Genomic DNA, 12,147 nt, shown 5'->3' on the forward strand with positions numbered 1-12,147 from the left:
ATGAAATTTTATCATTGTTAGTGTGCGTTATCCTAGTGGTAACGTGCTCGGCTAGCACGCCGACGGCCCGGGTTCGATCCCGCCGTCATTAATTTTTTTTTTTTAATAATTCCAATTTTTTCTTTAAGTAGGGATTCATTGCAATTGAAAAATTCGAAATTTTTGAAAAAGTATTAGGGGAACATGACAATCGAGGAGCTCTTCACTGAAATTTTCACTGAAAGTGAAAAATTCAAATTTTTTGTAAAAGTATCAGGATAACATGACAATCGAAGAGTTATTCACTGAAATTTTCACTGAAAGTGAAAAATTCGAAATTTTTGTAAAAGTATCAGGATAACATGATAATCGAAGAGCTATTCACTGAAATTTTCACTGAAAGTGAAAAATTCGAAATTTTTGTCAAAGTATCAGGAGAACATGACAACCGAGGAGCTATTCACTGATATTTTCACTGAAAGTGAAAAATTCAAAATTTCTGAAAAAGTATCAGGGTAACATGACAATCGAGGAGTTATTCACTGAAATTTTCACTGAAAGTGAAAAATTCGAAATTTTTGAAAAAGTATCAGGGGAACATGACAATCGAAGAGCTATTCAGTTTTTAACCAATATTTCGATGGATTAGCCATTTACAAACGAAAAAATTGGAATTATTTAAAAAAAAAAATGAATGACGGCGGGATCGAACCCGGGCCGTCGGCGTGCTAGCCGAGCACGTTACCACTAGGATAACGCACACTAACAATAATAAAATTTCATTACTAGTATATATATTGCAAAAGTATCGTTTAAAAAAATTGCTAATTTTTCAATTTCACTAGATATCTTCTGGATTTTCAAATATTCAGTTTTTAAACAATATTACCATTAATTAGCCATTAAAAAAACCAAAAAATAGGAATTATTTAAAAAAAAAAAAATGAATGTTGGCGGGATCGAAACCCAGCCATCGGCGTGGTAGTCGAGCACGTTACCACTAGGACAACGCGCCCATTCTGATAATACAAATTTATTAGTGGTATATTTTCAACATATTGAATAATTTTTTCCATTAAAAATCTACAAGATGTGGTTTCCCCCTTTCGTACGTTCTACAGTCGGCTAAATTGCAGTTAAACAAATGAAAAACAAAAAGGATTCCTACAGCAGAAAATAAAATTCACCCCGTCGACTTGATGGACACCCCCGCATTGCAATAACAACTTGGTTAATAAAAAAAAAACACCCCAGCATTGCGTGTTGCGCCCTCCCTCTCTTAGGGTGCAGTACTACGATGCCGCTGGGGTAACTCAAACCCCCAGAACTGAGCCTCTACTGTAGTCAATCCTCTTTGCTTTTCTCGTTGGCTTGAAGCGTAATCAATACAAAAATTCCTTAATTATCAAGTTGGCAGTCTTGTGATACCACCAACGAATGAATGAACGGAGCTAATCGCAGATCGACCAATCACAAGCTCTGGCATACAGTTGTCAATTTTTTTTTTCTCTAGTAAGTTTTTCTATCTCACTCTCCCCGGAACTAGGGGCATCAGATGTTTTATATTCAATCGTACATGACATTACGCAGTGGTGTACGGCGTGAACGCCCTTCCGACTGATTTCAACTCACTCCAACACTTCTGACTGGATTTCACCATCGACTGCTGTCAAAGCTCAGATCAATTCGCAATAATCAATTGAAAATCCAACGGGCAGGCCATCTCCATCCAGGTGAGGTATCAATCTAAAATAGAACTTGTGTAATTTTATGTCAGATAAATACTCCAGGAGAGGAGGCGGAATTGTCAGTTAGATAAAAGAAATGAGAGGAGTAGGGATGGCTCCAATTGATGTTCGGAATGTGAAGGGATGAATAATTTTTCATTCATGGTGCGAGCAGCAGATTTCTAGGATTGTATCCAGTTGTTGAATCTTCATCCGGGGAATGTACGACTAGTGACGTTATGACGGGCCTTCTGTCATTTGTTTATCCAAAAATACAAACCCCGTTCAGCCTTGAAATAGACTGATATTGTCATATGTTGCAACAAAACTACTGCGCATGGTAGCTGGATGGCCCTTTTAGTACACCGCGCAGCAACGCAATGACCCATGCCCGTTCATATTGATTTTACAGTTGGCAGCCGACGGAAGGCCAGTCCCAGTCCGATGTTCGAAATCGTCAGACACACATCCTAGTTACTGAATAATCTGGTAAAAAAATCCTGTGCTCCATAATCACCTGGACACTCACCCTCGATCCAGGCTCTTCATCATCATCCGAATTCCTTCTTGATCTCTGCCACTTGAATATTTCGTATTTTCACACCTGCAAGTCCCCAACTGATTCACCAGGACCCAGTGACAGAGTCCTAATTTCGTTTCTCTTCTCTCTTTCAGTTTCAACACGGAAACACGTCGGGCACTGGAGGCTCGACACTCAGACTTGAACTTGAAATAGCGGGAAAAAAGCAGACATGCCAGCACCAACAACAGCGGCAGATCCTGCCGAGGGTGGTGGTCCACCTCGTACGGAACTCCAGGAGTTACAGCTCAAGGCCGGCCAAGTGACCGATGAAGTGAGTATCATTATCATACCCTCACTCTTCTAAATAAATCTTATTTAAAAAATTATTAGACTTATCCCGAGGAATTGATAAAAATAAATGGGGATAGAGTCAAGGGCTTGAAAAATTATAGTCAGCATCTCCGAGGCGATGAAATCTATTGACTCCCTCTGAAATAGCCTCCTCAAGATAATAGAAGCAGAACAAGTGTGTAATTACATTGCCACCCTCCCCCTGGCCCCGAAAACCCCGAGAATAGCTTTCCGATATCTCCAGATGTTGAGCCTAAACTAATTACCCAACCCCGTGCACGAGAATCTCACAAAACTCCCAATTATTTGTTACAGTCCTTGGAAAGTACACGGCGTATGCTGGCATTATGCGAGGAGGTAAGTCCCAAAATTCACGGTTCACAATAGAATATTAATCTTGGCGCTCTCTCTGTCCCCGATCTTCCCCATGTTTCTGTCATAACGTCAGAATCTTAAATCGTCATCAATGCTCATTGACGCTGATGCGTCATCACCTAAAGACTCCGTTAGATCCGAGTCTATCCTTGAATAAAAAATATCTACATGTGAATAAACGCATCCTCTACTTTTTCTTTCGGTTTTCACCCCCCCCTGGGATCGTTTTATCGATGTGCATATACAATGCATTGTGTATTATATGTGACTCATTCCAAAAATATAAAGATTCCCTGAAAGGGAGTGCACGTCAGACTATCGATTCTTCTTCACAACAAGTCGTTTGCAGGATTGCTGTTTATCTCAGAAAAAAATATAATGACGACTGAAATATGAGAAATGTGTATTTTCTGTCTTGAACTATCTTCTGCACAATAAACTTTTGGTGTACCTTTGTTTTCTTACGCAGGTGATAAGACGGATAATATGTGAATAAACAGCATTGAATTTATCACGAAAGCGTAACGAAAGCTATTGTTGTCGTTTAATCGTCGACGTATGTGTGTTGGCCCTTCTATAACTGTCAATATTTTAATGTCTGTCCGCTTGCTTGGCTGTCAATGGTGTGTCTGACAATCTTGATCTGTACGTTTACAAAAATTAACAACAGATTAATATTAATCACGTACCAACGTAATTTATGTACGTGATAATGTATGTATGTGATGTACGTGTGTTGTTTTCTCCATTATTTGATGATTTTTTTTTTTTAAATTCATTTAAATAATAAATTATTGAGACTTGTGCCTTGTCTGGCTGCTCGAGTGCTTGCTCTCACATCCACGCAGACACACCCTATTTTATTTACAACTTGTATAAAAATTAAATACTAATGTGGCTGCTCAAACACATAATCACTGGTACCAGATGATTATTAGAAACACCTATCAGAACTTGTTAGCTAAATAGCCTCACCCCGATAAAAAAAAAATTCGCGCCATAAATAAATATCAACCCCAAAATGTGCATGAGAAGATCAAAAAAATCTATAAGTAATAAATAATTAACAGCCTGGCGGATGAAATCTTCAGATTAAGTGTCTCTACCCTAAATAATACATAACTATCGCTCTATTCTGATACTTCGCCTGCAGTTCACCTCTGTCTCAAACTGTTCTTTTTTCTACCTAATATATATATATTTTTTTTTTCAAATCAATGAATCACCTTCATGGAGAAATGTGTTAAAATCACCCACTCGCTTGTTCATCACTGATTAAATAACAAAACATATGATATTACCTAGACTATTGTAACAGTTCGTACATTAATGCGATATTATAGTGATTATATTTATTATATTGATTATAGTATCGCATTGTTTGCACTTATACTTAATATACTGAATTACTATTATACTGAATCATTTAATACTCCGACTCTTTAACACTCGTGGTGGTTGTGTGTGTTTTGCTGCCTCTGTACCAATAGAGCAAGGAGGCTGGCATCCGCACTCTGGTCGCACTCGACGACCAGGGAGGTGAGTTAAAAGCTCTAATAAAAATTAATAATAGTCATTGCAAGTGTCTGGGAGGGATAGGGAGGGGGCATAATTTTTTTTTCCCACCTTTCTGTTCACATTTTAGTCGTTCGTTTATTATTGCTATTGAGATAAATCCCCTCACGCCACTCCAATCAGTCGTTGATGGCTCGACTATTTATTTATTTGGGGCAATAATGGATGATGACTAATGTGTGCAATATAAATGTTAATGAGAGTGCAAGGTAAGAATTAAAGAGGGTGGATATTTTAAAAATCAAGATATTGAAAAATAAGGGAGTATGACGCGTTGTTCTTGGCCTATCTAGGTTGGTTGGTGGGTACAGTCTTTGTACTGTGGAGAGTAATTGCTAGAGATACAATAAACAAGATATTGTATATTGATATTAACGAACAATCAGGAGTTGACGATAATGAGATGTGACTGTTCTGTGGTATTTGTTTATTTAATTTATTTCGTTATTTGATTATTATTTTGGTCTTCTTTATTTTGATTTTTCATTTGATTTTTTTATTTTCGCTGGATGACTGCACTGGTGATATTTTTAGTTTATTTATATTTACTTGTTTATTGACGATTGAATAATTATGAGTACCTGACAATACATTCCTCAAACCGCATTGATCCTCACTGATTTTTATCACCACAACCACCACCAACCACCACCACACCAAATATCAACGCCACCAGATGATGTATTTGTTTATTTAATTATTCATTTATTATGTTACCATGGAGATTGCCGTTGCCCTATTTTTTTAAAACATGATAATTTTTATATTCAGATACAGTACAAAAGCATTCACACAGCATATCATGGGAGATTATTGGATAAAGAGTTTAATTTAATTTCTTCTACTTATTGTTTCGTCTTTTCACGTTTTTCAATGATTAATCAGATTAAATGGTATCTTCTTTGCAAATTATTGCATATGCTCTGTGCCTCACACCACTATACTATGCTACATACATTCGCATATTAAGAAGCGAGTTCAAGATTATATAATATTTTCAATAGATTCAGGTAGTGTTTTTTTCAATAATCTCAAAGAGCTTGGATAAAAGTCAAAGCTTCATTGTCTCGCTTCTCGATCTAACAGTCATTAATCCACGAGTATAAAAATGCAACTCGCATATATGTAGCTGTAGTTGAATGTTTTGCTGTGTTTCCTAATATAAAAAGTGAATTATTTAAATTATCAGTGGTCCTTCTTCTTTCCTATCCAAGTCTAGGGCATCTGGCCCTGATATATCGGCCCTCTGGTCTATTTTTTTTTTTTTTTTCTGGAAAAGGTACACTCTATGTACAAATTATTGCCACGATGTATTCATTGAATAGAGACGTGTTCAGTATAGAGCACTTTTATCAATTCGTTATCAGTATATGGACGGGCTTTATTTTTAAATTGATGTGCTTGTCCATAAATTCGCCTAGTCTCTTCATCATTCATCACGACTTTTTTCGTTATTCAACTTCAATTGTCCATTAATCCCCAATTTCATTAATGTGTCGTGGTCTTCTAGACGCTTCTAGGTGGTACTTATTATTTATACTGATTATCTTGATTATTATTTTATCACTGGGCACTGCATTGCAGTAATTTGAAGGCATCGATATTTAATGGAACGATTGAGTCTCGGTCAAGTGGTGAAATCAGTCGATCATTTTTTATTGATCGATGATTGAGTGTTATTTATTTATTTTTTTTTTTCATTTTTTCGTTGAACCACTTGACTGGTGATGTCACCCATTCAATCATCATTTACGTTTTAATTATATCGATGGCTGGATCACCTCCAACCCACTGTGCTTTTCCGTCATGAGGGAATTCTTTCCCATTAGTTCATTAGAACTTAGACAGCACTAGAGCAATTTAATTAGAAAACCATTGGACATTAATTAATTAGAATTTTACCCCAAGGCTGAGAGCACGGTGGATTATCCTCGAATTTATTATTATTTTCTTTCTTTTGTTGTCAATTAATTTCGCAGTTTTTAATCATATACTGAATGATGTTTCGTTCCGGTTGCCGAAATACGTTGGCCGTCGTAGAGCGAGGAAGTTGGGGCGAATACTCTTGTGATGTTAGATCATCAAGGCGGTAAGCGTTTATTTTTTTTTTCTGTAAAATTTATTATTATTTGTCTTTCTATCCAACAATTTTCGTTTTTGTAACAGAAATCATTATTGTGTTTCGGGTTATTCTTATGTTCTCACGAGCCTCTCTTGTTGATCATTTTTTTTTATTGTTTATTTATTTATCCAATCCACAATACCTTGACTAAGACAAGTGACAGTCAGTTGACATGATCGAGAGAACATGTACATATGAAACTCGGTACCAATACTTTATTACAAGATAATTTTGACATAGATAGGTTTAGACAGATTGGGGTGATGGAATAGATCCAGCATGGAGTCACTATTATGACAGTACACTAGGCCGGTTGATCAGTCATTTTGACAGAACCCTCTTGATACATCATCATGAGTTGAGGCCGTAGTGGAGGCTAGATTTTACGGTTTTCACGGTTTCCTTTTTTTTTTTTCATTAATTATGTCGTCACCGTGAAAACCCATTCTGCAAACTCGACTACTGAATTCAATCCATAATAATCCTGAATTATTATTTTCGTAGGCACTAATATCGTTGAATAGCTACTAGTTGTTATGGTATATATAAAATATAGATTAGTGGTATGTATCCGTGTAATTACGCATATGTATGCACGTCCAAAAGCCGTTGATAAATGAAGAAAATGAGTAATATAGGGGAGACCGTGGCCGCTTGAAACCCATTCAACTAAGAATAATAATTTATTCCAGAGGAGAGCTTATTGTCAGTCCGTAATATTTCCTAGAGTTGAGACTGTATCATTTTTATCGAAATATAATGACATTCTCATGGATTATATTTCACCGGTGCGAATTAATTACATGGGTTTTTATCATTTGCGTAGTTGACCCCCTACCGCTCACCAAAAATTGCGTTAAACCTCCGCAATATTGAGATGGCAATGACGCCATTGAATAGCCCGGAAAATTTCAGGCGGAATCAAAAAAAAAATCACTCGATTCGGTTCAGTAGTTCTCGAAATATCGCGGAAATTCATTCCGTCGCGAGCCGTGCTGAAAGCGTTGTTTTGCGCACGGCGCGGGTGGCCAGTTTTTCGGTGATATGTCGAGAACTACTGGTCCGAATTGGATCGCCTTTTTTTTAATTCCGTACGAAATTTCCCTGGCTATCCATAGGCGTGACTAGAAATAGTTTATCTGTTGGAGAATGCAAAAAAAAAATGGTGAAAGTAAAAAAAAATTGAGATGATGGTGGCGGTGGCGGGCACAATTGGGGGTCCTCAAATATTTTAACATATCTTATTGCCCGGTTTGCCTGTTTAGAGCCACGAGGTCGGGATGAAAACTCTCGTTATGCTGGACGAACAAGGCGGTAAGCCATTTAACTCATTAGAATACCTAATACCTGATGCTTATACTCAGAAAAAAAAAAAATCTTGTACATGTGAAGAGATGTAGTGATGATAAGGAGGGACCGAGTTTGTTAGACACCACGATAGACAGAATACAGATACTCACATTCTTCAGTATGAATATTGAATAGTACAACAGATAAAACATTGCGATAATTTATTTTATCAGGAGGAACATTTTTTTATATTATCCAGATATCCAACTAACCAAATCACCTACTCCGCCAACCAACCGGCCAACAAAACAGTCTGTTCGAACCATTATTCTGTGATGAGTGAAACATAATACTTGATATGCAAATATTATACTCGAATTATTATTCACATTGTATATCAGTTTAAACGTTGTTCATTATACATGCATTACCCGAATTATATACATTGTTATATACCTTACAAATATGAGATGATGTGTGCCGTATACTTTGTAATTTCGTAGGATCATTGCTTTCAGAACATGGAGAAACGAAAAATTGAGTAGTAAAGGGGTAAAACGTTATCCACAAAAAATTATTATTTTTATTTCATTCCTTTTTTTAGGGAAGCATTTTTGTAGACTTTCCTTAGACTTCAAAGAATGTTTTCATTTTTTTCAATTGTTCATTAGTAGGATTTTTCATTTGTGAGGTAACGGTTTATCAATTCACTACTGTAAAATTGTAATTATTTGCAAATGAGAAATTGAAAGTAGAAGGAAATGATTAATTTGTGTTCTCTATGTTGGATTTTTTTTTGCGCTGATAACCATTCATTATTTCCGTAGATTAGAGTAGAAAACCCAGAACTCTGATGGTTAACTAATCCGATTAAGCTGGAGCAAAAGCTCAAAGTCACACGGAAAATAGCCAGATTTCTGCGGTAGATTACAAACTTTTGTTGAAATCTCACAGGAAAAATAGAATGGCAAGAGCCTTCAACGAAAATCCTTCCGCTCTCATTTATTCATCCGTCATACATTTCCATGTTTTTTTTTTTCGTGAATCAACAGAGCAATTGGACCGAATCGAAGAGGGCATGGATCAAATAAATGCTGATATGCGTGAAGCTGAGAAAAATCTCACGGGGATGGAGAAATGCTGTGGACTCTGTGTTCTACCTTGCAACAAGTACTTCATCTTCAATATATCGATTCAGTAGTGAAGTTGAATCCCTGAGACCTGATCCTTTATTTCGATATCCTGAAACCGGTGGGAGATATCTCAATTTTTGTAAGAACCTTTTTTGTCGAGAATTTCACCAGCTCCAAAAAAGTTCCTACAAAAATGTCTGTACCTCCCCGGGTTTCCAAGATATCCAGCAAAAACGAACCTTAAGTTGAGTTGAATTGATGTATTTAGTTTTGTGTTCGTTGTCTCGTTTTGTGTGAGTATCTCGGAATTTACGGGAGATACCGAAAAGTTTGATAAGAGCTTTTTTATAGCTCTTGAAATTGTCGATAAGAATGCTCCCACGTAATTTTCACTAGCTCCCATAGATTCTGAGATATTTGTGAAGAAATCGGCTCGAAGTGGTTTCGCTACTGAATCAGTACCGATTTCGATGTTCATTACCGAACGAATATCTAATTGAGGATTGGGATTGAAGAGGGGCCAGCTTTAAGGAGGACGAGGGTACGTGGAAGGGCAACGACGATGGAAAAGTCGTCAACAACCAGCCCCAGCGTGTCATGGATGATCGCAATGGTCTTGGCCCTCAGGGTGGCTACATTGCTAAAATCACTAATGACGCCCGAGAAACGGAGATGGAGGACAACATGGGACAGGTCAACACAATGATCGGAAATTTGAGGAACATGGCCATCGATATGGGTAGTGAACTCGAAAATCAGAATCGACAAATTGATAGGATCAATCGCAAAGTGAGTCACGATTATCAGGCTCTAATCGTGAATTATCTCGTAAATGAGCGGCCCCAGAAAAAAATTAAAGACATTCTTCGTTGGATATTTATTAACCTTCGAAAAACGTCAGCACTTTCTCCTGGAGCTACTCGTTTTCGAGATAAATGCGAAAATACTGAAGAAAGTTGATAAACGACGAATGGATTTTTCGCATCTCGTCAAATGTGGGGATTATCTCCGTAACGTGTGATTCTAGCAGAAAATCTCATAGGACATTTTTTTCGGATAATTTTTCGACCTGGAGAAAAGGTCCTATGATTTTTTTTTCTAGAACCACTCGTTGCCGAGATAAATGGATAAATCCCGAGGAGGTCAAGTTCGATTCATTAGCCCATGTCGTATGGACTAATCAATATTCAATTTTTTTTTTCCAGGGAGAGTCCAACGAGACTCGAATACAGGTTGCGAACGAGCGGGCACATCAACTCCTCAAATAAATTGTCTCAGCCTAGCCTATATTTTCCTTGAATTTATTGGATCGTTTAATTCTCCCCATGCCCCAAAATCCTCGTTGAGTCTAGATTTTTTTCCTAAAATTAACGCAGAGAGAAAAACCGAGATGATAATAATTAATTGAATTATCTCTCTGCACTCTTTCAACGCTTAACCGCATCATTGAGACCATTTTACATTCTAATTAGACGGTCGACGTTAAAATAATTCGTTGTGCAATTGAAATTTTTAATTACTTAGTAATTGGCTAGATTTTGACACTGATGTGGTGAGCGGATATTTTATTCCAACAATTGAGACGACAAATTGACAAATTAAATAAATCTATATACTATTTCAGAGAAATCCATTATCTTTTGAAAAAATTCCAATTATCAAATTTATTGTTGCAATGAATGCTAATTAACCACATAGCGATTGATAGACGAACCATTTTATTTATTAATGTTATCGGAGAAAATCATTTAAAAAATATTCAATGGCTTGTTACACTACATATTACCATGCCACAATTTAAAAAAAAACCAATAAAAAGTTGAAAAAAATATAGTGCACAAAAATTTGGGATATTTACGCCCGGTTGACTAAATACATAATTAGGTAAATGAGTGATAAGTGCAGAGGCTGAGAGAAGATTAAAGATTGTTTGGAAGAAATTACGATTGGCGTTTGGTAAAAAAATATTCCTAAATTCTCATTGAAAGCAAAATTTGTTGATTCCTCTAGGGAGGAAAATGTAATTGTTATAGTTATTCTGTTCTTCATGTCCATAATGAACATTCCATCGATCATATTCTAGATATTTTCAGTCGATACCGGAGGGAGGATTGTTTTTTTTTTTCTTTACGAGCGAAAAAGAGAAGTAATGGAAACGGCGCTACATAGACTTCATATTAATTGGCCTGTCCTCACATGAACTGCAAAAACGAAACTGTCAAACAGATAAAATAAGAGTACGTGATAAGGAGCAATATACGAATGAGTACCTGTCCTGCGCAAGTCGTATAGGATGCTTTTTCTTTCAAAAACCCAAAATTTGGAGCGCGACACCATATCGTGAAAGAAAACCCCATGGGAAAGAATGTGCACTTGGTTTTGTACAAGTAAAATGCAAAGAAAATAGAGAACTGTCGATGACATGTGATGAATCATTCATATCAAGCACATGTGACCAGAGCAACAGCATCGATAATTTTTCTCCCTATTTGTTTAGCCATCACAGGGAACATTGTGAATATTTGTAGATATTGAACAAAAAAAAATGTGAAAAGATGAGATTTGAATCTAATCTGAATAAAACCATTCCTAGAGTTTAATATGATATATATGAAAATTATTGAATGAAAAGAGGAAAAGAGAGTTCAATTTTGCGTGCGGATGATAAATGAATTCAAGTGCTGTGCACGGTTTGAATAAATCATTATTTCGTGGTATTTTGGGTTTTTTAGGTGAACAATTTTTTAAGATCCAAAATAGTTATTTAGAATATTGTACTTATGAGGAACACGAAAATCTCAGATATTATATGTATTATAACTTCATTGCAGTCAAAGGCAAGATTTATTATGGTTGCTTATGTACTTAAGTTTCGGATTATAATAAAATATGAGCAATAGATAACAGAATCGGTGGGTGATTATCATTACCTATAATTACGAAATATAATTAAATAATCATGTCTCTCGCGATACAGCCTAACCTAGTGAAAATTATTCTTTGAAGAATTCCACAGATTCTTTCTAATGTTTGGCGAAAATTCTGCCTCCAATTCTTCGATAAAAAAAACAT

General features: G+C 36.3%; 1 protein-coding gene across 5 annotated transcripts; it reads left to right on the forward strand.

Annotated features, from left to right (window-relative positions):
• Positions 1 to 1,513: 1,513 nt before the first annotated feature.
• Positions 1,514 to 11,981, forward strand: LOC105268220 (Synaptosomal-associated protein 24kDa). 5 transcript variants are annotated; one of them, XM_011307579.1, is made up of 7 exons: positions 1,514 to 1,712; positions 2,382 to 2,560; positions 2,896 to 2,937; positions 7,918 to 7,966; positions 8,995 to 9,112; positions 9,591 to 9,864; positions 10,281 to 11,981. In XM_011307579.1, exons 2-7 carry the CDS (start codon positions 2,459 to 2,461, stop codon positions 10,341 to 10,343), a joined length of 648 nt encoding a protein of 215 aa, XP_011305881.1. In that variant the 5' UTR covers positions 1,514 to 1,712; positions 2,382 to 2,458; the 3' UTR covers positions 10,344 to 11,981. The 5 variants fall into 5 exon arrangements, with proteins under 5 accessions (XP_011305881.1, XP_011305880.1, XP_011305878.1 ...); XM_011307578.1 differs by lacking the exon at positions 7,918 to 7,966 and adding an exon at positions 4,446 to 4,494 and having other exon boundaries at positions 1,517 to 1,712; XM_011307576.1 differs by lacking the exon at positions 7,918 to 7,966 and adding an exon at positions 6,571 to 6,619 and having other exon boundaries at positions 1,518 to 1,712.
• The last annotated feature ends 166 nt before the right edge of the window (positions 11,982 to 12,147 follow it).

This window comes from Fopius arisanus, unplaced genomic scaffold, assembly GCF_000806365.1.
Source record: "Fopius arisanus strain USDA-PBARC FA_bdor unplaced genomic scaffold, ASM80636v1 scaffold00055, whole genome shotgun sequence".
Classification (NCBI taxonomy): Eukaryota; Metazoa; Arthropoda; class Insecta; order Hymenoptera; family Braconidae; genus Fopius; species Fopius arisanus.